The sequence below is a fragment of the Piliocolobus tephrosceles genome, chromosome 20 (genome assembly GCF_002776525.5).
Source record: "Piliocolobus tephrosceles isolate RC106 chromosome 20, ASM277652v3, whole genome shotgun sequence".
NCBI classification, from domain to species: Eukaryota; Metazoa; Chordata; class Mammalia; order Primates; family Cercopithecidae; genus Piliocolobus; species Piliocolobus tephrosceles.
Genome location: NC_045453.1, coordinates 57225962 through 57253774, shown reverse-complemented (window position 1 = coordinate 57253774; position 27813 = coordinate 57225962). Strand labels below are relative to the sequence as shown.

At 47.4% G+C, this 27813-nt stretch overlaps 1 protein-coding gene across 11 annotated transcripts in view; it reads right to left on the bottom strand.

The window, feature by feature from the left end:
- Positions 1-27813, bottom strand: part of SLC23A2 (solute carrier family 23 member 2) — a 149839-nt gene that overhangs the window by 29004 nt on the left and 93022 nt on the right. For all 11 annotated transcript variants that reach the window (XM_023217916.2, XM_023217926.2, XM_023217927.2 and 8 more), the window contains 5 exons: positions 22051-22167; positions 19151-19308; positions 5300-5388; positions 4230-4300; positions 3123-3304 (listed from right to left, as the gene is read on the bottom strand). In XM_023217916.2, coding sequence (XP_023073684.1) covers positions 3123-3304; positions 4230-4300; positions 5300-5388; positions 19151-19308; positions 22051-22167 — 617 coding nt within the window. The remainder of the gene's footprint in view (positions 1-3122; positions 3305-4229; positions 4301-5299; positions 5389-19150; positions 19309-22050; positions 22168-27813) is intronic.

Genomic DNA, 27813 nt, shown 5'->3' with positions numbered 1-27813 from the left:
AGGGCAGCACGTGAGGCTCCAGACATTGGAACAGTAAGAAGACCCCAAAGCTTCCAGAATTCTAGCTTGTGTCTAACTAATGTTTCAAAAGGAGGAGAGAGAGGAGGACCCCTGGGAGACAGGAGGGAGAAGTTGGGGACAGTGAGGAATCAACGGCCAAGGGCGAGGCTCGCAGAGGGTGGCGGCAGTGAAGGTCTGGAAAAGAAAACAGGTTTACAACTTGTTCTGGAGGAGGAAGGGCAGGATGGGCTGTGTGAGGGATGAGGGGAAAGGAAGACTCAAGAGCAGATAGACATTTCTGGCTGAAGCAACTGAGAGCACGGTTGTGCCATTTATCGAAACGAGGAAGGCAGAAGAAACTGGTTTCGGGGGCAGGAAAGGAATCAAAAGTCTGGGGCTTTTTTCATTTACAGTTGAAGATGTCTTGTGTAGTTCAGTCCGGAAGTGGAGAGGGCAAGCTGAGGGCTGGCTCTGTAAATCTGGAGTTCACAGGTATGAACTACAGGTTTCGGCGGAAATATTCACCTTCAAAGAAATGCGATCTCCTCGGGGGAAGCGCGTGGAGAGAAGGGGCCAGGATCAAGTTTGGAGGCACCCGCATACTTAGAGTGAGGAGGAGTCAATTTTGGTTACTTAGGCTTTTCTGAAAACCACTATTTTCTCACTTTTTGTTTTAATTTGGGGGGAGGTAACAGTTTAGCTCCCTCTGACGGGATCTGTGGCAGATCTACGTGCACAGGCATCCTCTTATCCTGCTTAGCTTTGCCAGAAGTTTGTCTACATTGGGTTTTTTTTCCCCTCAAGAGACCAGCTTTCAGATTTACCACTTCTATCTGTTTCACATTTTCTGTATCTTTATTAATTCATTCCCCCTGCTTTTACTAGGTTCATTTTTTTGTCCTGTTTTCTTAGCTACTGAAATTCCTCATGTGCTGTATCTGCTTTAAAGGTTGTGAATTTTCTTGAGAACACCTCTGGCTACTAAGTGTGACTGGTGCTGTTCTTGCCACCACTTCCTAAACTATCAGTAAGTAATTGCAAAGTTTCCATTTCCCCTCTGAGAGTGATTTTTAACACTTTTTTTTTTTAAAGCTTCTAAGTGCTTTGTGGGTTTTGTTCATCCTTTTGTTACTGGTTTCAAATGTTACTGTACTATACCTACTATTTATCCGTTTTGGCATTAATTACCTTTTGCTGAAAGAATATTCTTACATGCCATCTTCCCACCTCTACTGGTGTGAAGAATGTTTGGCCCACAACCTTCGGAGAAATGAGAATGTTAACAACAATTTTGGGCTGGGCACAGTGGCTCATGCCTGTAATCCCAGCACTTTGGGAGGCCCAGGTGGGCAGATCACCTGAGGTCAGCAGTTTGAGACCAGCCTGGCCAACATGGCGAAACCCCGTGTCTACTAAAAATACAAAAACTAGCTGGGCGTTGTGGTGGATGCTTGTAATCCCAGCTACTTGGGAGGCTGAGGCAGGAGAATTGTTTAAACTCGGGAGGCAGAGATTGCAGTGAGCCAAGATCGCGCCATTGCACTCCAGCCTGGGCATCGGAGCAAGACTCCATCTTAAAAAAGGAACAGTTTTGGGAAAGCATGATGATGGGTATTCATGCTCATGTGTGAGATGTGCCTCCTTCAAACCTTGTTTAAAGAAAAAAACTTGATATTTTCACACACCTTAATTTGTAAAGTATAGATAACAATTCTGCTATGGTTCACTTTTATTTGTACGTCATGTTCTAATACACAGAACAGGATTGAGTAGGATGGGTTCAGGCCCATTTCCAACACTTGGGTTTTGAAACCCACGTTGGCCACTTAACTCACTGTATGACTCTGGGCAAATAACATTATATTGTGGTGCTCAGTGTCCTCTGCTGTTAAATGGGATAACACTAGGATATACCTTATCTGATACTATATACAAGTGTTATATAAAGGACTGGTGTGTAGTAAAAAAGATCAATAAATACCACCTGTTATTAAATAACTGCAGGATATTTCACAAAACAGAACAAAGGAAAAATCCTCCTACGTGATGGCTTATTTTGTTTTAGGAATTTTACTGGCTGGTTAAATTCCAGAGTAATGGAACCACAGACCTACACATAATCAATTCTTAAATATGCTCTGCAGACACACAGAGAATGTGGGCTCTGTGTTACAAAGAGTTCTGTGGCTCTGATCATCAATAATATTATCAAACTCCCCTGTGACTTCATTAACACAAAATATTAACTTTACTTACAGGGCAAGGGACATCTTTAATGGATGTGACATTCTATACAAAAGGACAGGCACTGACTAGCAGGACCCCAGCAGAAACCATGTCCCTCCCCCAACCACCCACCCGCCAGGAGTGCAGAGCTCAGTGTGGCGTAGGGAGAAGAGCCACATCATCAATGCCAACAGACCTTTCCCGCAACTTCTCTGGAAATACTCCAGACTCCTGCCACTCTGAATATTTTTGAGTCTCATGATATAAAAATTTGGCTTCTTGGCCAAGAGCAGTGGCTCACGCCTGTAATCCCAGCACTTTGGGAGGCCGAGGCGGGCGGATCACGAGGTCAGGAGATTGAGACCATCCTGGCTAACATGGTGAGACCTTGTCTCTACTAAAAAAAAAAAAAAAAAACGGCCGGGTGTGGTGGCGTGTGCCTGTAGTCTCAGCTACTCAGGAGGGTGAGACAGAAGAATCACTTGAACTCGGGAGGTGGAGGTTGCAGTAAGCCGAGATCGTGCCACTGCACTCCAGTATGGGTAACAGAGGAAGACTCGGTCTCAAAAGAAAAAAAGAAAAATTTTGGCTTCTCAATATGTCAACTCATGCACGTGAGACTTGGCAAGACCTCAAAAGTCAAAACCAAATGGTGCCACCACCTTACCCCATTACCAAAGCTTAAAACCTTACAACCCACACTCTTCACACTCAACTGTATGTCACTTCCCAACCTCTGGGTCAAAAACCCTTTGACTATCCCCTAGCTTGAAGCAGATAAAGTTGAAACTGTCAGACCATTCTTATTATTGAAAAACATTATCTCCTGAAGTCTATGTGAATGTTCCTAAAGGCTGCCCTGAAGTGGCGGGACGAGGAGAGATGTTTCCACTTACAGCATGGCAATGCCCCAGTGCTTCCCGGCTCTCTCCCCCGCTGCCTGGAAACCAGAGAGGCCAATGAGGGCCACCGTGGGTGTAATGGTCAAGGGACCGATGTACTTCAGCAGAGCCCCAGGCAGGCCTAGGAGGCCGATGACTACTTCTATCAGTGAGGACATGATGATGGCCCCCTGGATCTGCAACAAGAGATGGCACAGACATGAGAGTGAGCTGCTTGTACATTGCACGCTCAGAATGTCACCTACAACCACAACTGATAATTCTGCAAGGCAGTGAGTTATTACATCATCTAACTTGGGAGATAAGCTGGAAAATCCCCCAGGACCTGACAAGAAACTTCAGTGCGCGCTAACTGGGGCCTGCATTCCTGAGGCAGGTGTATTACAGAAATGGGTCCTGGACACACGGCCCACATGCCTTTTCCACTGCTAAATCATGCAGGCAAAAATTTATAATTCCCATTTAAGAAACACAACATTTAAAGACCAGCCTTAGAGGAACACTGCAGCATAAAGACTCTCAGCTTTAAAGAGTGAGCCCCCAGGACATCGACAAGACAGTGTTGTTGACAGAAATTCTAAAGGGATGTTTTTAGTGTGCAGAATGGCCACATCTGTGCTCATTCTGAACTGACGGTGAATTATCTCACAAGTTTTGGAAAATATTAATACACTGTCAGCCGTACTTCATGTCTGCTTCTATTCAATTGCACTTTGGCAGACAAATATCTTTAGCTCTTTCAATGAACACAGGCAAACGCTGAGGCCAGAGTGAATAATTCTATCTGTCGATGGTGAGCCTCTGTAGCTCTGTCCAGGGAGCTACCGACCTCAGCTAGTTGTGCTGGCGGGTGTGAGTGGACAGGTCTGTTGGTGCGCAGGAGGGAGGAAACCATTCCTTCTGGTTGCCCAAAGCATTTCCGTATGCTTTATTTTAGAGTGTTGCTTAACTACATTTACTTTAACAAGAGAAATAAACGTATCAGTAATTGAAAAAGAAAAGAAGGGCTCAGTAAAAGTAACTGCTATTTCCTGGGTCAACCAACATCGAGGCTGAGAAGAAACATGAAGAAGCCAAAAGCGGACAATGCTTGTCTTTTACCTCTCGGATCCGGGGGTACCAGATGTGTTCTGTGTGCAACAGCTCTGCTGTTCCATTGGCAGCTGAAACATCTTGAAAACAAAAACAAGAAGTTTTTCTTGGAGTGACACTGATGTCTCACATGACATACTCATTTTACCTTTTAAGAAGAATTTTCTGCCTGTTTTTATTCTATCTGTGTCAATCCCCATCCCTAAAATTCAACATCTAACAGTACAGCTTATCTTAGTGAAAGGTGGATCCTCAAATGCTAATTTAACCAAATGAATTCATCGACTGAGAGCTCCCCAGATTGTCAAAAGCTAACTGAAGTGGTGATACACGTTACTAGCACCAGCCTCACACACAAAAAAACCAACCTTTGCACACAGCTCACTGAAATGCCCAATAGCAAGGTTGCTGGACTGAGGTTTGAAAAACTTAGATAAAACAGAGGGCCTTTTCCAGTTCCCAGATCAAATCAGTGGTCACAAAGTAACTCCTAGGAGCAAGGAAGGAAATGAAGGCTGGAAAATTTTGCTCCTAGAAGGTCAAAATGTAATTGTATTTTTGAGAGTACAGGTCTGACTCTGATTTTCTCAAATTCCCTATCTTTTCCTGACCTTATCGGGTTCCTTAAGGATCTTTGCAATCACTAAGGAAGGGGAACGAAAGTCATTTGCAGCAAACCACAGTAGCCAGATCCTTAAAAAGCAAAGACGTTTCAGAGAAGGGATGCTGACGCAGCAAAGAGAGTGATTACTGGTGGGTCATAAAATCCACTGAAAGAGAGAGGCAGAAAAATAGCACAAATATTTTTCTATTCCGTTCCCATATTTGTCAATTTCATTAACAGAGAAATGAGGTCAATTCTGATCCTTTCTTGCTCTAGGGTTAGGGATGAACAAGTGGATAGAAAGAGAGAGACAGACACGGTCCACAGATGGAGCATTCTAAGCTGTTTGTGGGTTTGTGTGCTTTGTCCCTAATTCCAGAAAGGATTTAGCACTGCTGAGGGCAGCAGGTCCAGGCCTCCCTTTACACCTGCATTAAGGGACCCCAATGACATATGTGGAAATAACTGCAATTACCTGTGGTGTTACATTTCCATTTATCTAAAGACAGGATGGCTCGAGCAGGGGCCAAAAATGCAAAAGCACTGGCCTGAAACAGGGGTAACCTAAAAGAAACGAGACCAAAACCATGATCACGGCATCGGGAACTACCGAGGTAGTTCACTATTTGACAGCTTAACAGTCTTTTCCATAGACATACAGCACATGAGTAAATGCAGGCACACCTAGGAGAAAAAGCCCCAGTCTGCAAAGCTCTCCTGTGCCATGCAGCCACAGCCAGTGGCTTCTTCATCCTCCCCATTGCCACTCTCCTCCCACCCAGGCAGCTCCAGGGTGGGCCCCGTGGTCAGTGTCAACACCCCAACACCGGCCCCTGCCATCACCACCTTTCCTCTTGCAGGTGGGGGACTGCGGGCATTTGAGGTTCCCTCTTTCCTGCTGAGCTTATAAACTCCTTTTTAAACATCAGTGTATTTCTGCTTTTTTACCTCCCTCCTCCTCCCTTTAAAATTATTATTGGTTATCATAGGAAAAAATTTCCCTCCGTTGTTTCATTTTGTGAATCAAAGATTGCCCTAATCGCCGATTACAGATCAATCATAATAGTGATCTAGATCTACAGAGCTGTAAGTTACAACGTGATAGCAGACATAATAAATATTCTGCTTAATCATAAACATACTTAAAGGTATTCGAACATATTTTAAAGGGCCCAGAAAACTTGCAGAATCTCCATTAAATTTGCTGCCCACATCCTCAAACTAAATGCAGAGATCCTCAAATGACATGATTTGATTCTATTTTAGATACTTCATATTGACTTCACAAACACTTTAGCTATTCAAAAAGACTACCATTTTTTAATGGAAATGTACAGCATTTCAGCTAAGTCACATTAAAGTGGCTTTATGAGTTAGCATCAGAACTTAATCACTATTTTAAATAGAATTTTGAGGGTAAAATATTAAACTGGCTCCTCCTGTTTGCAGGGCTGGGAACTCTCACACATCCAAATCCTGAAATGCCCCAGGGAGCCTAGTCAGTGGCCTTGCCAGCGAGACAGGGACCCAGCATCCTTCCCTTTGAGCGGTCTGGCAGCAAGTCCTACCCACAGTGAAACAGGAACTGGACTGAGAAATCCAACTGGCTCTGGCTAAAGAACGAGCAGTCTCGCTGCAAGTCCAGAGCCCAGCACACACCATTCTGAGCCAGGGAGGTCAAGACGTCCTTGTTACAGATGCTCTGCTGGCTGTTTAATCATGCAATGACATCAATCCAGAGTAGGCAGGGTGCTGGCTTTAAGGCACAGAGGCAGGCTACACCATACAAACTGGATGCACTGCTGATGGCCACTCCCATAGGCATGCCCTTCAATAACCATCCAGTTATAATTACCTGCCAGAGGGGCCCAGAGGATAGCAGAAGTGAAGGACACCTGAAGTGGGAATGTATGTCAAAGGGAAAATAAAATACTGTTTGACTTCTAAGTATTCCATAAGCACAGATTTTCAGGACTGTACTGAAAGGACAGCATGTAATTAGGGATGGATGCTGTATGGAATGGTCCAAGTGCCATCTGGTTTACTATGGTTTCCGACTTCAACCAATGCATCGCAGGGCAGTGGAATACAAATGGTGAACTGCGTTTAGAGATTTTATCCTTAGGAATGTGGCCATCACACATCACACTGCATTGGTGATTCACTGGAAATGGCAAAAGGAAAGACTGGATCTGGTTTCCACTCTTCAGTCAGACCTCAGCCTGAACCTGACCTTGGCATCTGACCTTGCCACCTTTCGGGGTGAGCATTTGATGGCTTAACTAGGACTAAAGGTCCCAAGAGCGCTGCTGCAAAGACACTCGCTCATTTGGGAGCTGCTGGGACCCTGGGCTCCCCTGAAATAGATGACGATAGAAAAAGTCTCCCGAGACAATCTGGAAAGGGCTGCTCATGCCAGCATTACGTGTTCACATCTAGCCAGGCAACATCGCCTGACACAAGCTGTTAAGACGCCAGCACTAAGTGGGGGCTCTGTCACTGGCTTGACTGAAACATTCTCAGGGAAAGTTGCAACAAGAGCATACAAACACATTAAACAAATGAGAGTTTCCCTAGATCACAATTAACAAAGCCAATTTTCCAAGAAAATGACTGAAGGTGATAACAGTGACTTTTTTAGGTGCTTGCCCAGTGTGAAGCTGGTCAATTCTCAGCTCTTCTCTCTGCACCCACAGCACGGCCCCTACTGCACTCATGTGACCACGTAAACCTCAGGCACCCAGGTGGGTCTCCCCAGGCCAAGAAGACTGCCTGCTCTTTTATTTTGTACTATTAAGACTGGAAAGGAAATACATTAAACTGTGCTTTTCTTTACACCAGGGGCTGCCAAACCAGCTAGTGGGCCAAATCCGGGGTGCTACCTGTTTTGTAAGTAAAGCTGTACTAGAATAGAGGACAGCCATTTATTTATTCATGGTCAATGGCCGCTTTCACGCGGTCACGGTGGAGCTCAGCGCACTAACAGAGGCACGCAAGGCCTAGGCTATTTACTGTTGGCCTTTTACAGAAGAAGTTTTTCTGACCCGTCTACAGGGAAGATATATCTTAAATATGTGAAGAGGCAGTGGGTTTCTGCAGCTGGAAATTCTCACAGTTAATAGTGGCCACTAGACATTAGTTTAAAAAACAAAATCCTGAGCAGACCAGCAACTCTGACACGATGAGATCCCATGTCAGGCTCCAGCCTCAGGACAGCAAGAGAACCTAAGCAACTCCCCCACCGTCCTTACGTTATTCAAAATCCTGCCAGAGCCCCCCCATGTCCAGCTTGGTGCCCAGGTAACCTGAACCCCACTCCCAGCCTGGTATCTCTCACCAGCTCCTTCATACGAGTTCAGTTTTCATTTGTCACTTAAGGCACAGAGAAAATATCACCTCCTCCAGTAAATATTCCAGGATCTCCTTTGAATCTGTAATGTGTTCCCCTACAACTTAGGGCTTTTTGTCAAGATTTCTGCAAGTCACCTCCCAAGTTACCAGGAAGCTGCTTCAGGGTTCTCTGGGAGTGCTGGTTAAATGTGGAGATTTCTGCGTCTTGTTCTGGTTAGCCAGATTCAGGGGTGGGTGGCATCAAATCTGCATTTTCAACAATGCCTTCCAGGGGTGGCTGAGACTGACAACCCCTGTGTCAGGTAAAAGGATTTATCATTTTGTCACCTTATAAACGATTCTTGGGTATCTGCTTCACACCAGTGCAATTATATGTAGATACGACGACGGAAAACACTTCCTGAGCCCTTCTGTTTCTGCTGCGTGAAGAAGACACTAACCACGGTCACATATGAGGGGCAGTGATGTGTGATGGTGTGAAATGCTGTGGGGCTCTGCAGGTGCAGTCGCTTGAGCGAGTCTTAAAGCAGGAGAAGTGCTTCGCCATGTGTGTGAGGGTTACAGGTATTCCCGGCAGAGGGAGGGGAGGTGCAAAACAAGAGCCACAGGACAGACCCAGGAACCCTCATAGGACTACACTTGGGCGAAAGCACAGGGAGCTCATATGGTGAAGGTCAGTGGGGACCAAATGACAGATGCGCTGCGTTCCTCCTGCAGCAAGAGGAAAACAAGTGAAGGACCTGCTCTGAAAGGACCACTGTAGGAGAACTGGGAGAGGTGACCTGCACCCTGAAGCTATTCTCAGTCTTGAAGGAACCGAGCCACAGAGGACATCCCAACAGGCTGTGGCATGGCTCTGTGTGTCGTCTTTGCTTTTTAATTTCCTTTGGCATCCGCTCGAATGACGAGCCAGCCTGAATCAGATCTCCACATGCGCCCAGCCTCTGTCTGCTCCCTTCCTCGGGCTGCTGCTCTCTGTGCTGGTGCACTCCCCATGAACTGTCCTGTCCACCTCAACCTTGAGGTAGGCATCCCCTGATGGTAGGAAGTGGATTGGCTTCACCCACCATCTTGACCCACCATGTATCCTCAGCACCAATGAATACTTAATGAAATGAAGGGGCTATTTACAAATATTCTCAGAAAGGAATTCTATTAAACTAAAAATAAAGGTTAAGTCTTTCTGGCAAGTTGATTGTGACTGCAAATTTGGAAGAGTGGTGATTAGATTAAAAGCGCTCAGAGTTGGGGATGAAATGTGCATGGGTTTTCATGATTCACCCAGGTAAGCCTCCAGTCGCCAGGCAGCTTGCAGTCCTCCTATGGTGCCATCACAGAAAGCTTAAAAGCCAATGGTTCCTATGGGAAGCACCATGAAGGTACAAAATGTATCTGCCCAGAACTAAACTGTTAATGAAACTGAATAAAACAAAAACAAAATTCACCAACGCAGAGCATATATACTCTGTGCCTGGCTTCTTAATCTGCAAGACAGCCACCAAAGTTGGTACAAAACCTTCCATTGTCAAAGGGAACACTCAAGAGTCTAAACTGCAGGAAAATTTTTTGAAAATTAATCCCTAAGAGATGTAACAGGTTTGGCTTTGAGGAGCTATAGGTTCATTATTGAATCTACCACTAGGAGTGTGTGTACAAAGTACTCTTAAAGAAAAGCAAGGCCAGGCATGGTGGCTCATGCCTATAATCCCAGCACTTTGGGAGGCCAAGGCAGGAGGATCACTTGAGGTCGGGAGTTCGAGACCAGACTGGCCAACATAGAGAAACTCCATCTCTACTAAAAACACAAAAATCAGCCAGGTGTGGTGGCAGGTATCTATATCCCAGCCACTTGGGAGCCTGAGGCAGAAGAATCGCTTAAACACGGAAGGTGGAGGTTGCAGTGAGCCTAGATCACGCCACTGCACTCCAGCCTGGGCAACAGAGCGAGACTCCATCTCAAAAAGAAAAGAAAGACACAATGTGTCAAAGAAAACTTTTTCTTAATTGATGACATGTTCTATCATTTACTGTACCCATCCATCCATCCATCCACCCATCCATCCATCCACCCATCCATCCATCTATCCACTGACTTGCTGAACTGCTGGAAAGTAGCCTGCACTGTCCCATCTATTCATGGTGATGGTGATGTGATTGCACACATCGGTATAAGCTCATCTAACTGTACAGCTTAAGGGTGAATTCTACTGCATATCTATTGCCCCTCAATAGAGGTGACATCTTAAAAAACTCTATCAGTCTATCAAGTGTTTTCAGGGGGTGAGACTTACAGGGGCGGGGGAGGGCAGCAGAGGCAAGGAGATGACGACATATTCCTTAAAACACCAGAGTCATGCCAAATATTGAAAAAACTCCCCAAATTTAAAACAGGAAAAGAGCTTCCATCCTTATTTGGTGATAAGTACTGTTCACTCCTGTGTAGAGCTGCTTTTGCCAGGGCAGTCACCTGCCTAAAAAGGAAGAATGGGGGTTAGGTAGGGGAGGTGGTGGAAGCAGAAGGCCATGAGGAGGAGGATGAACAATTCAGAGCCTGGGGAAATGTTTGGGACAAGAAGGACCTGCCAGTCGAAGAAGAAAGGTTGTAGAGAACCAAATTCATTAAACTTACATGTAACAAGAGGACTCAATCAGACTCCTAGGCCCTTGAAACATCACAAATACCAGCTAACAGAGCAAGGGGGGAGTAACTGAAGGGAGACCACTCAGAAAAGCTAGAGTTGCAGGAACAAAAGCAAGTAGATCCGCCCTAGAGAACAAGCTTGGCTGAGGCAAGATGATCTCCAGCCTCAGGAGGGGCTGGATCAAATGCCCTTACAGTTTTCTGATGGCCTCTGACACAGATTCCAGGATCAGTGGGGCCCACCCTGGCCGGGGACATTGGCAGTGTGGCCAACCCCAAGCCCTGCTGTACTCATCAGGTCCGCGTTGCTCCACGAGGCTGCCCAGCCCTTGCTCGCTGCACACCCGCTGCACTACCTGCCTTCTTCCCTCCCAGTGGGGAAAACTAAGATAAAGAGTCAGCCACTGAGTGTGGACAGGTACCAGGCATCATCTCACTTGATGCTTGCTAACAATCTTCCTTTTGAGACAGGGTATCGCTCTGTCACTCAGGCTGGAGTGTAGTGGCACAAATTACAGCTCACTGCAGCCTTGACCTCCTGGGCTTAAGCAATCCTCCCACCTCAGCCTCCCAAGTAGCTGGGACCACAGGTGTGCACCACCACACCTAGTTAAATTTTTTTATGTTTTTGTAGAGACAAGGTCTCCTTATGTTGCCCAGGTTGGTCTTGAACTTCGGGGCTCAAGTGATCCTCCCACCTCAGCCTCCCAAAGTGCTGGGATTGCAGGCATGAGCCATGGTGTCCAGCTCACTAACAATCTTATGGTTAGTTTACCATTGAGGAAACAGGGCTTGGAGAGACTTATTTGGGGAGAGCTTGTCCAAAGTCACATGACTATTGAATGATGGAAAGGGAGCCCAGCTGCCTCTGCGTCCAAGGACTCAGTGCAGCTGGCAGGGGGGACAGGGCAGAGACCCTCAGCCAAGGTCAACACCTCTGCATTCTCACTGGTCTACCTTATCTCGACTCACTGCAACCTCTGCCTGTTGGGTTCAAGCAATTGTCCTTGCCTCAGCCTCCTGAGTATCTGGAATATAGGCACCCGCTACCATGCCCAGCTAATTTCAGTATTTTTAGTAGAGACGGAGTTTCACCATGTTAGCCAGGCTGGTCTCAAACTCCCGACCTCAGGTGATCCACCCGCCTCAGCCTCCCAAAGTGCTGGGATTACAGGCATGAGCCACTGCACCCAGTCTGGTCTCCCATATTAATGTACAATTTTAAATTATTTTTTAGTTAAATGGATGGTAAAAATTTTTTATTTGGGCACAAAACCCTATAATGTGCCATTATGTGCCTGCCTGACATGACAGAATACAAAGGATTTGAGATCACCTACACAGTAATTTTGGCAACAATGTTTACCCTAAATCAATCATGCCTCCAGCCCCATCTTCTGGTTGACAACAAATGAGAGGGATTGTAAGACAAATCAAACAATGTGACGGGGACACAATCAAGACAAAATCATACACTCACAAGACACCAGGTCTGGAATCTTTTAAAAAAGATGATGATGTGGGGAGGAAAAAGGTGGAGACAGCAAAGAGACACAACAAACAAAGGCACCACACAAAGGTGACTGGTTTAGAGAGGGAATAACTGGGAAAGGTATTTTAGGAACAACTGAGAAGTTAAATACGAACTGCATATGAGAAGACGAAACAGAATGATTGTTAATGTTGTTAGGTGTGACAAATGGTCTCCTGCGATACACAAGAGACACCCTCATTGCTAGGAGAGCATGTAGGGGTGAGCCATCATGCTGTCTGCAACTTTACTTTTTTTTTTTTAAGACAGGATCTCGCTCTGTCTCCCAGGCTGGAATGCAGTGGCATATTCATGGCTCAGTGAAGCCTCATCTCCTGGGTTCAAGTGACCCTCCCACCTCAGGCTCTTGAGTAGCTGGGACCACAGGTGCGTGCCACCACACCCAGCTAATTATTTTTATTATTTGTAGAGACAAAGTCTCACTATGTTGTCCAGGCTGGTCTCAAACTCCTGGGCTCCAGCAATCCTCCCGCCTCAAACTCCCAAAGGGCTGAGATTACAGCCCTGAATCGCCTTGCCCAGCCTGCAACTTTACTTTCAAGTGGCTCAAAAATTTAAAAAAAAATTACACTTGTACCCCAACATACACATACAGAAAAAGAAATGGGGTCTCCCCTGCCCCAATCTAATCACTGCATCCCTCTGTGCTTCTAAGTTTTATAAACAATCATGAGTTTGAAGCCCCCAGATTTAAGACCTTCAAGTCTCCTGGAGCCACCCCTTGTATTCAGTGAGCACATATCATGGACAAGGTTCCATTACGGGCCCCAGAAACCTGACAGGATAGAAGACAGAGGAACTCTCTCTCCTTAGGGCAATCTGGTTAGAGGCCAGGTTCCTAAAACAGCTACAATGACTCTCTTGGCCAAACCCTACTGTTTCTCAGCACATGAATGTGCTGTGTGCCTACAGCAGGCCTGAGAATTGCCAGGAGGGGCTCCTCTGAGAAGGACATCCTATCTTTCATTTTGCTGGAGAGGTCAGAGTGATGCCTCTAAGAAGGGCCTGGAGTGAAAGGCTGAGGGTGGCCCCTCAGACACCATAAGACTCCTTCCACCAGCCTGCGGGCAAGTCAGTGTGGTGATGGTGGGGCAGGGTCTTGGAGGGCCCTAGAGATACCAAGGGTCAGGGGTGGGAACTCTGGGAAGCTCGGAGGTGCCACAAAAGAATGGGGGTTAGGGGACTCTCGAAACGTTGCCCTCATGTCTCTGGATTTTAAAGGCTTTGTACTAATTCCCAGAACAAAGGTTAACTGGAATTGACATCACAGACCAACCAAAATGAGAGCTGTTGAATCCTCGCTCAGGAACTCGGTAATGAAGACCTCCTTGATGCAAAACTCAAGGGATCAAGGTCAAAGAAGAGGAGGGAAGAGGAAAAGCTAGCGAGAGGGGGAGAGGGAGAGGGAATGCCATGAGCAAGGGCCACGAGGAAGCCGCTTTTCCCTAAGCAAAGGCTTGGAAAGCATCAAAGCCTCCTAAAGGCCTCGACAACCGGGGCTAAGGCCCACAACCTCCAGTGCAAAAAGACAACGGCCCCTGGAGGAAACGGAAAACTTTCATGCCAGGCGAGATGTGCAGTGAAGGAAGAAGGGTCTGCAGCCCGCACAACTCAGCCATGCTTCATGTGGTCTCAGTCAGTCAGCCTTGGGAAATGTGCCCCCATGCTGTGGCATCTATGGTTGGCCTTCTGTGCTCGGGTAAGGTCTGCAAAGACACACATCTGTTTCACCTTCACGGGTTTCCCATCAACTCTGGTCATTTTTATAGAATGAAACAGGTTTCCAGGATAGCATTCCACACAGATCAGGAGCCCATGTGAAACGAGGCGGATGACTTGACCACAGCACCTCATTCCTTCCTGTACTCTAGATGCTTCTGCAGAATAGAGGGCCCGCCCCTGAAGGGCACAGGCCATGATTTGTCCTCAGGTTTCCTTCACCCACAACATCCAGCACGACAGAAATACCGGGTACTCAGCAAGAGGCAGTCAAATGCACAAAGCTGGATACAGAACTGAAACACAACAGGGGAACGACCTTTGGAGCTGGAGAAGTCTGAGACTGTGTCTTACAAATCATGAAAGCTGGACATGAAAAATTTTTCCTTCTGCTCTAAGCCTAAGGAAATGAGTGGTGAGCTTCTCCAAAAACACAACGCACAAAAGCCCACAGAGGCCATCTGCCATCCTTCCAGCGGTGCTGCTGGGAGTCAGGCCCACACTCCCGGCTGCGTCTGCCTTTCCTCTCCACCTTGCTCCCTGCTCACAGCCTCTCTACCCCAACTGCTCTAGCTATTTATTCCATCTTTTTCTGAACAGAAAGTAAACACAGAAGTCTAAAAGAAATGATAATTCACAGCCTATGATGGATCTATCTAAGCAACTAGCAGAACTAAAAGTCTAAAATATGAGTTCACATTTTCGTATGCAAAAGCTCCCAAAAACTATTTTAAGAAACAAAATAATCTACAACAACACAATATATTCATTAAAATAGGGCAAAATATATCATTCCCAGGACACCTGAGGGAAAAGCCTCCTTTCATTTTCACAAAGGAAACAGGGCTGGAGGGGTCACTTGTCCAAGGTCATAACACCACATGCTGTAAACATCTCTCTATCCTCAGAAGTGTAGGTTTGATACCCAAGGGGTTAGAATGCCATAAAAGTATCCCAAAATCTGACTTTCACTTGCAATGACCATGCGTCCAGCTCTGGCAGCACTGATCTTGGTGAGCACCCCTAGAACAGATGCTGTCCTGAGTGAGATCTGGGTGTCCAAGTACCAGAGGGGGCCTCACCCTACTGAGGTCTGGCTGCCAACTTTGCTCTGCTGGTAGGAACAGGGCATATGCTCATGAAGTAGTTGGCCATTTGGGGATTTCTGGTCTTCCCTCACTAACCCCACAGGAAACCCGAGGCAAGGCTGTGAGAGGTGGTGCAGCTGACGAGGCAGCCCGGCCTCTTCTGGCCTAGTGCAAAGATGGGAAGAGGACGGGTGGAGGAGTCTGGGTTCCAACGGGAAGGGATGGAGGGTGGAGAGACATGGGGTGGATGAGGAAAGAGGAGACACACGAACATGGGGTGCAGCAAACATGCCCCCCATGGTGACTGGCCAGTCAAGGGGGGAAATAGCAGCTTGTCTCATTGCCTCAGTGCCCCTTCACTGTCTCAGACACGCAGCCCCCTGCATAGCAAGCCTCCAAGTGTGCTGAGGACCCACACAGAAGAAGGTCTGCAAACACGGTCTGAGGCCGTGCAGAGCAGGAGCTCCCATCTGAGCCTCTGCTCACAGCCCACCTGCTGGTCGGAGAGGAAGCAAGGGGTGCAGGCAACACACAGAAGGCTCAGAAGATTCATAGCAAGAGCCCCACTCAGCCTGGAGGGCCCGGGCTGCCCGCAAGGTGCCAGCAGGGGCGCTCCCCTCCCCCATCCCAAAGGCTCTCTCTAAGCCGCTCCGCTAGAAAGATTCTTTTATCAGGACACATGAAGCACATTCGATTCCGTGCTGCTTCTCTTTCCAGCTAAGGATTCAAAGCAGGAAAGGACCCCCAGAACGAGAAAGAGTGAGACTGGGGGATGAGTTCAGCCCCAGCACAGTCACCTTCCTACCCCACACACCTGACGCTTGCCTGGGCCCCGTCTCCTTTCTCATGGATGTCACTGATCCCCTGGGATGGTCCTCACCCCCTATACTTGGTTAAGTAACATCCTTCAAGGCACAGCCCCAGAGGGTGTGTCCCCTGCTAACAAAGCCATTGAATGCTCCCTGTGCCTGTTGATAAGTCCCAAGCCCCAGCCTCTGTGTGCTTGGTCAGGGGGATCATGCCAGGCTGTGACTTCCTGCTTTTGCCCCTGCTGGGATGGAAGCTGCTCCCTCAGCCTTCCTGGGCAGAGCCCTTGGAGCCTGCAGGGTCTGTCTCAAACCCCACCTCCTCCAGGACTCCCACCAAGTCCCCTGGAGGATGTACTGCATCTCCCTGATGGTGCTGCCATTCGTGCTGCAGGCCATGTGCTTTGATGTCACCGTTGCTCCCCACAACAGCCAGATCCCACACCTGCTACACAGACCAGTCACTGAATATCTGCAGGGCTGAGCCCGTACTCTTTTTTTTTTTTTTTTTTTTTTCTGAGACAGAGTCTCGCTCTGTCGCCCGGGCTGCAGTGGCCGGATCTCAGCTCACTGCAAGCTCCGCCTCCCGGGTTCACGCCATTCTCCTGCCTCAGCCTCCCGAGTAGCTGGGACTACAGGCGCCCGCCACCTTGCCCGGCTAGTTTTTTGTACTTTTTTTAGTAGAGACGGGGTTTCACCGGGTTAGCCAGGATGGTCTCGATCTCCTGACCTCGTGATCCGCCCGTCTCGGCCTCCCAAAGTGCTGGGATTACAGGCTTGAGCCACCGCGCCCGGCGAGCCCGTACTCTTTCGCTTTGTCCAGGTTAAGAGGACGAGTACCACCCACACCCTGACAACCATAGAAAACCCCTATCACAAGCCCAACACCCCACCAAAGTCCCCAGCACACCCTCACCTGCCCAGCAGCACACAGTTGCTGACGTGATTAGAGTCAGCACCACCTGATTTATGACTAAGCAAATGGCCACACTGTGGGGAGGATGGAAGCAGAGGTGGGGCTGCCATTCCTTGCACAGCCAGAGGTCATGGGGGACTCACTCTGACTCCTCACAAACACGGCAAGAAAGGCTGCTTTCACCCCGCCTCGTGGACATGGGGCACACAGACACACACCCTCCTCCAGGCCACAGCTCTGCATTTTGGGTCCCTGAGCCATCCCAGTAGGGTGTCAAATGCCCTCTCCTGTTCTAACTCAGCTCAAACTGCTCCCCAGGCTAGCAGGGAGGTGAACCACACTGACCCGGGTAGTTCGATTTAGGTCTTGTGCCCCAACAGTGGGCAAGATGATGCCCTCCGTGACCAAAAGTATTTACCCCAAGTTCCCCCAGGCCCTCCCTTCTGTGTTCCATTAGCAACTATGCCCATCAGGCTCAGCTGCTGGCCAGGCCTGGCCTCTTTGGCATGAGCTGGGGCAGAGCTGCACACGGTGCACACTTCACTGCAATAAAGACAGCTTTCATTCCCTATTCAGGTCAACCAATAATGCTCAACTAGAGACACTGACCAAATTCACAGAGGGATTGTGCCTACAAATCCATGGATAAGTCAGCTGTTTAGAAAAAGAACGTCTCTCCAGAGAGCCAGTGCTCCACGGGCAAGGTAAGGATCCCGAGTCAGCCAACAAAAGCTTTGCCGTGCACTCTGGCCTTGAAGCAGAGAGCCCTGAACACTGTGCCCAAAGAATGAAAGAGGGTGCTAGTCAGATTGAGCCCTTCTTGGAAGGCCCAGACCACATCTCCTCCCCCTAGTTGGTCAGTGATATGCCTGCCCTGCCCCTGGGGGGCTTGAGGAGACCCTCCTCCGTCAGCCCAGCTTGGTAGTTGTGGGCAGACTAGCAAGGGTTGGGATCTGGGAACCCTAAGAGCTTGCCAGCCCCAAAGCCTTTAGTCCACATAGCTTCTTTCCATCAGCAGACCTGCGGCCTGCCCTCCCAGGGTGTGGCCCACCCTGGCAACCAGAACACCTGCACATGGCTCACTGCCCTCCAAGGCTCCCCTATCCCCATGCCGTGTTAGGGCAACCCTGAGGTCCCGAAGGATTCTAACTCATCAGAATGCAGTCCCTGACTTCAGCTCACACCCACCTCCCACAGCAGGGAGGGCCAGGCCTTACTCAGCCTGTCTCTGACGGAGCAAGAGACAGCTGGCGGTGAACTTAGGACAGTCCTGCCAGAGCAGGCTTCACTTTCTGAGCAGTGCCCTGGGGTAAGGTAAGAGGCTGCACTGAGGAAGAGGGTAGAAGAGCAGGAAAGGAGAGGAAAAGGCAAGCTTGCAGGAGGAGGTAGGAAGGTAGATAAGGATGTTTCTTCTTCCTGTGCCGGCTCCATGTCCATTTAAGTTGGTGGCTGGAAATGCAAAAGTGAACAAGCCAAAGCCCTGGCATCAAGGAGGAAGCACCATGGGAAGAAGACATAGAAACAAAAAGGACAAACTGGAATAGGGGCCACACTGGAAGGATGAAAACAAGGTGGGAATTCAGAGAACAACGAAGGGCTCCACAGAGTCGGGAGGGCAGGACAAGCTGGGTCTGGAGGATGAGCTGGTGTGTGCCAGGCGGGTGGGGAGAAGACACACAGGAAGATAGACAGTGGGCCCTCGGGAGTGAGGCCAGGGAAGGCAGGAGACAGGGCTCAGAGGCATGGCTGGAAATGGAGGTGGGGCAGAAAGCAACGGCAAGCCTAAATGCTGGGTGCAGCCTGGTGTGTAAAAAGGGAGGAGAGCTGCAATGTGGCTCACCCTGAGGAGGGTGTGGAAGTAGAAAGATGGCACTGGGTGTGGGGCACAAAGTGAGTCCAAGAGCAGTGCCCTGGAGGCAGGGAAGTCAACAGGGAGCCTGGTGGGACACTCCGGTCTGAACTCAAGGAATGGGGGCACAGAGGGGTTCTGGGGAGCGAGCATGACGTGCCAAGGGGGCAGGGGAAGGAGGGTTCGGCCGAGTTTCCAGCTTGGACAACTGGGTAGGGAAAGGTGGTGCTAGTGCCGTTCACCAGGAGAGGAAATGATTGGCAGGAACACTGCGGGGGTGGGGACCAATGGCCACTAGGACATTCCCCTGCCTCCATTCTGTCCTTGCAAACAGCCCTAGGCAAACGGCGCAGCTCAACGCCTTCTGGGGGCTTTGGCATCCCCCATTAGTACCCCAATCTCACCTGCATCCAAACGTTGTCTGTAGCAAAGTGGTGATTCCCACACAGAAGAAAATGGTCCCAATGAGCTGGCTGGTGGCCCACTGGTCGTACCCCACACACATGGCATCGGCCAACAGGAAGGGCACTGCGATCGTGCCGCTGAAGCATGTCAGGTAGTGCTGTGGCCAGGAAAAGGGTCAGAGGAGAAACAGTAAACCATTCCTCATTTATTCTTGATTTCATCTTAATTCTTCTCTTTTATTGTCATTAAAAAATAGCCCCCATAAAGAATCTCCTTGGCTTGTTACAGCAAGCCATTCTTTTTTCCTTCTTTTTCAGCATTTCTCCTTTGTTGTTGAGACAGTTTCATTCCCACTGCCCTGGACGGAGTGCAATGGTGCGATCTTGGCTCACTGTGACCTCCACCTCCCAGACTCAAGCGATTCTCCTACTTCAACCTCCCAAGTAGCTGGGATTACAGGCGCGCACCACCACGCCCAGCTAATTTTTGTATTTTTTGTAGTGATGGGTTTTCACCGTGTTGGCCAGGCTGGTGTCTAACACCTGGGCTCAAGCGATCTGCCTGCCTCTCCCTCCCCAAAGTGCTGGGATTACAGGCGTGAGCCACTGTGCCCAGCTGCATTTCTCCTTTTTATTACATTTTCTTGTCTTACAACTCAATGTCATTATTACTTATTACTTGGATGAATCCATGCATCGCAAAGGAAACAGTCAATATCAGCCCTGGTGATATTTTACTTATGTAATTCTTATTAGAAATATTTGGGGTTTTTTCCCCAAAATGCTTTTCCGGCATAAATTGCTAAAACCATAAGGCCTTTCTCCTCTAATCTGTTATCATGAATTGTGATGTGCTGAACTGTTCTTGCATGCTTGAAACAAACCCTAGTCAGTCATGCTGTATTTTTCTTCTGCAATTTGGTTTGTTAATATTTGATACAGAATTTTGAATCTACATTTCTAAGTTAATTAGTCTACTTTTAAAAAGTGCTTTCATGTCTGGGGATTAAAGTTACATAAGCGTCATAAGTTACATACGCATGGAGTGTTTTCTGTCTTTTTCTGTGAGCTGGCATTGTTTTTGAAAACAAAGAATTCATCTGTTCCAGTCAGGGCAGGATTAAGGGCATATGGTAGCCATGGGAATCTTCCAGAAAGAACCCCATCCCACCTTCCTTTGGGACCACCCCTCCGCCCGCCCAACGCCACACCGATAGCCCCGGTAGGATAATCCCAGCGCTCACGACTCACTTCCCTCCCTTCCCCCGTTGACCAGTTCTTATTTCTGTTCTGCAAACTTCCTACTTCTCTTCCAGCAGCTTCCCATTCCTGCCCACATTTGCCAAACACGCCACATGCAGTCCAAGAAGCCCAACTGTAAAGGAGTTTCCTGAGGTGAAACACTCCTGTTCAGGATGCCTCAGGGCTGCTCACAAGTTTATGTCCTCTGAATCTTCAGGAAGGGCATGATGCAGGCAGTGTTTCACACTCCTATCTGACCAGGGAAGACTGCTAGAAACATTTATAAGATGAACATTCCAAAAAGTGTGTTTCCTTAATCTGGTTCAGAATGCTCGGCCCAAGGTAGATTATTTGCCAAGGCCACTCAGCTCCTTTGGCTCTGACTTCTCCCCTACTAAACAGACACCTGCCAGTTGGGGTTACCATGTGCTGTGATACCTGAAAGGGGGTGTGGGAAGGGTGGGGCAACTGGAAATTCGACCAAAGTACCCAGCTGTTGGCAGGCACAGCCCCATCCCAGGGTGAATAAACCTCTCTGGACAATGAGATGGATTTTCTCAGCACCTGAGATACCTTAAGTTGAACAGACCACACAAACTTGAAAAGGGAAAAATAGTAAACCAGACCTCAGAACAGAGTCCAACTTAAAACCAAAGCAAATACAGCCCAGGGGTGTACATCTAAGAAAAGACCTTCCCCACATTGTCCCCTTTCTCCAAAACGTCCTGCGTTAATCCTATGAAAGGGAAAAGGGTGCTGAAGACAGAGGAGGGAGGTATCAAAGACGCTGGAGGCCTGCATCAGCTATGTCACCACCCACCTTGTCCCTGAGCCTGGTTGCCCTCCCCTCCCACTGGAAGCTGCAGCAGACAAAGCTGCTGCTACCATGGCTAGTTTCCCTTCCTTTAAAAAATAAGACTGAAAACCTACCATTTAGGTCCTGGCCGACATGGCACTTTTCAGGGTAACTCATGTTTCATGGCAGAGGATACCATGATTTTGGGTGGGTTAACTAGGCCAGGGATGGGAGATGAAAATAAATTCCTCTTTTCTCTACTCTTCAACTTTTCTCCTTTCTCTATTCTTCCTTCTTTCTATAACTCTATCTCCTTTCCCTTCCTTTATGTCACTGCTCTTGTGTGTCCCTGAACATCGTCTTTCTTTTCCCTGGTAATCCATTCTACCTGTTCTTTTCTTCCTCCTGCTATGATGTCAAAAATTCCCATTCATCCCTTTTTTTTTTTTTTTTGAGACAGGGTCTCACTATGTCAAGCAGGCTGAAGTGGAGTGGTGCAATCACAGCTCACTGCAACTTCAACCTCAAGCGATCCCCCTGCCTCAGCTCTTGAGTGGCTGGGACTATAGGCACACACCACCACACGTGGCTAATGTTTGTATTTTTTGTAGAGGTGGCCTTTTGCCATGTTACCCAGGCTGGTCTTGAGCTCCTAGGCTCAAGTGATCTGCCCACCTCAGCCTCCAAAACTGCTAGGATTACAGGCATCAGCCACCATGCTGTCCCTACTCATCACTCTTGAAAGAGGAATTTATAAAAGTCTTCAATAAACAAAAATCAAACTTGAATTTTTAAACAACTTCAGATGGTTGACAATGCAAACACCTGCTGGTAGTTACACATCCTACAGGAACCATCTTACCTGCAGCCCCAAAAATATACACAGGTACCAGGGAGGAACATCTTCTATGGTATAAATCATGTCCGATCGCTGGGGGTCCAGACTGCCAGTGCTATCGAGGGTCTCGGCGAGAGAGCTCTGTGAGCGAGAAGGAGAAAAGAAGGTACTCATTAAACCTGAAGACCAATGTTAGCTTGGCCACGTGCAGGCCACTATTACAGAAAAACAACTTTATCAAGTGGCTGCCATTTTCCTGCAGTTTTGAGCCTTGGCTGTCATTGAAGCCAAGTACACTCGTGGGCTCAAGCACACTCGCCCACTGGGATGGTCAATCCTCAGAATTTGGGGGGTCAGTGTCCTTTGTCAACAGCTCATCCCCAAGAACACCAAACTTGCTCAGAGCTTCTCCCCAGGTCTGGGGATCCTCCCGCATGGACAGAGATGTTCCCAGGTTGAGACCACAAAACGATACCTTGGCACGAGCAGTCCTTGTGTGAGGCCCCAAACGAAGATATCTTAGAAAATTTTAAGCACTTTCGAGAGACAGCACACTGATCTGCCCTCCCAGCCTACTTCATCCCCTGCAGGATCTTTGTACTTTGCAGTTCTACACCTTCCTATCCAAACACTATTGCTCTTAGGTGAAAAGAGGAAAATTCAAAAGTATATAAACACAGTGATTTGAATTCTGTTTAAAAAACAAACCATTAAAAATGTATTGATAGTTTAGGTGACAGGTTTTTTTCTTCTTTTCCCCCAACACTAGTAAAAAAAACATTTTAAAACATTAAGTGGAGCATGGTTTTTAAACCAAAATCATCATAAAGACCAGTCACTTTAGGTTGGAGTCCAGCCTCTTCCAATCACTCCCAGCATCAGTTCTGAACTCAGGCAGTATCTGAGCCAAACAGAAAACTCAAGGTAGCCTTGAGTTCCCCAAGAGAACCTCAAAACTGCTCTGGTTTCAAACACCACACAAAGAATCTTTTCTTGGAATTTCTACAATCATTTCTTGGAATCCAAGACATGTACCTCATTTGAAAAAATTTTTTATAACCTAGCAAACAAAGTGCTTAACAGAAATAAAATGAAAAGATATCCCACATGGGGAAAATGCTGATTCCATGTGTTCCACATGGAGGCAACAGGGGTCTGGGGTTTGGGATTTGGGGTCCAATACCCTTAAACAAAAGAAGGGACACAGTTCACCCTCACCTTCCACAGCCGGAAGTAAACGTCTGATGGAAGCTGGTATCTGATCTAAACCAAATGTAACTGAATATGACCTTTTGGGTAAAACTTTCTCTTCCGTCGTCACAAGGGATACTGGCAAATTTACATTGTGTTGAATTTGTTATGATGGATTATGGATGTCTTTAACAACTTGTTGGAAGAAATGGTAGAAAAAGTACATATGTGTCTGAGGGGTGTGGTATATAGTGATGTACAATAAAGATTAACTCAGCAGGTCTGGGTTGTTCAAACCCTGTACATTTCAAAGGAAGGGTTGACTCTTGCCTGGCATGTGGGGAATAACCTGAGCTCTTGGGGTTTCTGCCTCTTAAATGTGTCTTTTTAGGCCCAGTGCAGTGGCTCACACCTGTGGTCCCAGCACTCTGGGATGCTAAGGTGTGAGGATCCCTTGAGGCCAGGGTTCAAGAATAGCCCGGATAACATAATGAGGCCCCTTCTCCAGTTTATACATTTTTCTTTTACCTGAAACTCGGCCACACAGTGTCAGCTTGACCTCTGGAGGGGCTGGTGAGTAACTAAAGTTAGCCACACAGGCAGTCAGCCATACCTATAACAACAGATCCCCACTTAAAAACCCTGGGCACCAAGGCTTGGGTGACCTTCCCTGGTTGAATGAGTGTTACCACACATCACTGCTGGGAAACTGAACACTGCCTGCATGACTCCGCTGGAAGAGGATGGTTGCAAGCCTGTGCCTGGTGTCTCCTAGACCCTGACTATGTGCCTTTTCCCGTTTTTTATTTTAATCTGTATCCTTTCTCTGAAAAACAAACAAACAAACAAACAAACAAAAAGACAAAAAAACCCTTAACTGTGAGTAAAACAGCTCTGCTGAATTCTCTGAGGGTTCCTCATAAATCTCAGAACCTGATTTGAGACCTTCTGAATTGAGGTCATCATTTTGCTAACACGGTGGAATTACAGAGCTGAGGCTCACGACACAAAGTTCAGGTCAGCAGCACCGCATTAGCTGCAGCCACATAGGCGGTGCTGCTGCTCACAAAGTAACATGACAAAGTATTTCATAACAAAGAGAAATGTCTGAAGACAGAATACATAACACTGTCATAGACAAGTACAACCTGTCACACAATAATGTAAGCAACATTTTTCTAACAATTCCAAAACCACGATTGTTAATTATAAGGCAGACGAAAAGACTTTTTGGCCAGATGCAGTGGCTGACATCTGTGATTCCAGCACCTGCCGCGCCAGGTAGATCACCTGAGGTCAGGAGCTCAAGACCAGCCTAGCCAACATGGTGAAACCCTGTCTCTACTAAAAATACAAAAATTAGCTGGGCGTGGTGGCGCACGCCTGTAATCCCAGCTATTCCGGAGGCTGAGGCAGAAGAATTGCTTGAACCCAGGAGACAGAGGTTGCAGTGAGCCAAGATCATGCCACTGCAGTCTGGCCTGGGCAACAGAGCGAGATTCCGTCACACACACACACACAAAAAGACAAGACTTTTTGCATCCAGGCAGAGGTTAAGGTGTACACACAGGCACATGTATGCACATGCACACATGCAGACTTTTCTTAGTAGTGAGGGTAGCCCTACAACTCAGAAACAAAACTAGTGTAAAGGTCCACAACTGGTATTAAAATGATACAGGACGGGGGGGGTTGTGTGGTCAAGGTGATCAGACAACACTGTGAGGCAGACGCTGTGCAGCCCCGCCTGATGACAGAAGGACTGGTCTGGCCATTGTGTACTCTGCGCACTGCGGTGTCACACTCAGTGATCACTGTGTAAACCATGAGCTATTTCAAATACTGCAAAACCAAAAACCTCTAATAAGGTTTCTGCAAACGATGACTACATAAATAACTATGTCACTTTAAAAAGACTTTCCATCTTATTCTATGATCTGAAATAATGTAAAGAACAAAAAATTACCTGTGCTTCAAAGACTAGAGTGAACTCAGAATGCTGTTCTCTGCCTGGAGCCTTCGTAACACTTTTAACTACCTTTGTTATCTCCTCTGCGGTGCTTTATCTAATCCAGCACCTTTGGGGTAGTCTCTTTCTCTAGGAATCATTTCCTCTACAGCAGAGTCAGCACATATTTTTTATAAAGGGTCATACAGTAAATATTTCAAGCTTTGGGAGCCACATAGTTCCGTCACTGTAGCATGGATGCAACCTTAGGAAATAGGTAAACAAAGAAATATGGCTGTGTTCCAGCAAAAGTCTACTGAGAAGAACAGATATTAAATCAAATTTGGCTTGCCAATCCCTGCTGTAGCATTTCAAACTGATTATCATAAAGTAGCATGTACTATTCTCTTGTACATTTCTCTTTTTTACTATATTAATGTATATTTGTGCTTTCTATTTTTTTCCTCTTAATCGGGGCCACAAAAGATCAATTTTGGCCAGGCATGGTGGCTCATGTCTATAATTCCAGCACTTTGGGAGACTGAGGTCAGCAGACTGCTTGAGCTCAGGAGTTTGAGACCAGCCTGGGCAACAAACAGAGACCCTCTCTCCAAAAACAAACAAAAATTAGCCGAGTGTGGTGGCACATGCCAGTGGTCAGCTGCTCAGGAGTCTGAGGTAGGAGCATCACTTGAGCCTAAGAGGTTGAGGCTGCAGTGAGCTGTGATCATGCCACTGCACTCCAGCCTAGGCAACAGAGATCTTGTCTCAAAAAAACAAAACAGGCTGCCTGGTGACTCACGTCTGTAATCCCAGCACTTTGGAAGGCCAAGGCAGGCCAATCACTTGAGGTCAGCCTGGCCAACATGGCGAAACCCTGAAACCCTGTCTCTACTGAAAATACAAAAATTAGCTGGGCGTGTTGGCGCACACCTGTAGTCACAGCTACTTGGGAGGCTGAGGCAGGAGAATCGCTTCAACCCAGGAGGCGGAGGCTGCAGCGAGCCGAGATCGCGCCACTGCACTCCAGCCTGGGTGACAGAGTGAGACTCTGTCTCAAGGAAAGAAAAAAAATAGTCAGCTGAGGGTCTGGCCTAATGATTAGCATTTTATTTTACTTACTTATTTATTTATTTATTTTGAGTCAGAGTCTCACTCTGTCACCCAGGCTGGAGGGTAGTGGCGCCATCTCGGCTCACTGCAGCCTCTGTCTCCTGGGTTCAGGTGATTCTCCTGCCTCAGGATCCCAAGTAGCTGCAACCGCAGGCGTGCGACACCACTCCCGGCTAATTTTTGTATTTTTAGTAGAGACAGGGTTTTGTCATGTTGGCCACACCAGTCTTGAACTCCTAACCTCAAGTAATCCACCCATCTCAGCCTCCCAAAGTGCTGTGATTGCAGGCACGAGCCACCACGCCCAACCCAACTAGCACTGTTTAATATGTGGCAGCTCTTCTCACTGTCCTCTTCATTTCATAAAGTAAGAAAAATGGCCAGGAAAATATGAAGGTACTCCATTTGATCAGTATTCAAGGAAATGCAAATGTATCAACGTTTAGACAATGAAAAAATGTTCATCCAAACTGGAAAATAAACATTTGGCATAAGTGTGCTAGAGACATTTTCCCTATAACTGGATCCCTCCCATCAGCAGAAGGTAAAGCTAAGCCCCAAAGTGTTAATGCTCGTTACTATTTATTTCTAAAGACGGTCTCCAGACAGAGGAGGAGGAAGTCTGAAAACACGACAGCCTGGAATCATGGCATACAGGATTATATGTGGCCCCACCAAGTCTGTGAAGAAGCCCTTTGTTACAAGATAGGCCGTGTGAAAGCTGCGGCCCGGCGGTGTGGGACATGCCTCAGCTGCAGACCGCAGGCACTGATCCACATGCCAAACGCCACTGCACTAACCTCTGGGGAGCAGCTTGGAACCCCGCACTTCTGGAATTTCAGTATCTCTGCATGAATCTACTTTAATTAACCTCCATAAAATTTATAATAGCTCCAAGAAGTAGGAAAATAATAACAATATTAGTTGAGAGGCAAAAATGAAATTTCCATATCCCAGACTGGAATTTTGTTTAAAAGGGCATAAAATTTGGTTATTCCAGACTTTCAATACAATGTATTTGTTCTTAATCACTTTAGTGATTACACTGTGAACTCACCATGCTAATACCCAAGTCAGGTACTATATTTGTATGTGTCAACTTCTGGGTGGTCCGTTATTAGAATACATAGTATACGCTGCCTACAGTATAATAAAGTGGTTCCAGAATAGAATTTCTCATTACATAAATTGTTTAGTTTCTTATTATGTAAGTTGAAAATTAGTAAATTTTAGGCTGGGCGCGGTGGCTCAAGCCTGTAATCCCAGCACTTTGGGAGGCCGAGACGGGTGGATCACAAGGTCAGGAGATCAAGACCATCCTGGCTAACACGGTGAAACCCCGTCTCTATTAAAAATACAAAAAACTAGCCGGGCGAGGTGGCGGGCGCCTGTAGTCCCAGCTACTCCGGAGGCTGAGGCAGGAGAATGGCGTGAACCCGGGAGGCAGAGCTTGCAGTGAGCTGAGATCGGGCCACTGCACTCCAGCCCGGGCGACAGAGCAAGACTCCGTCTCAAAAAAAAAAAAAAAAAAAAAA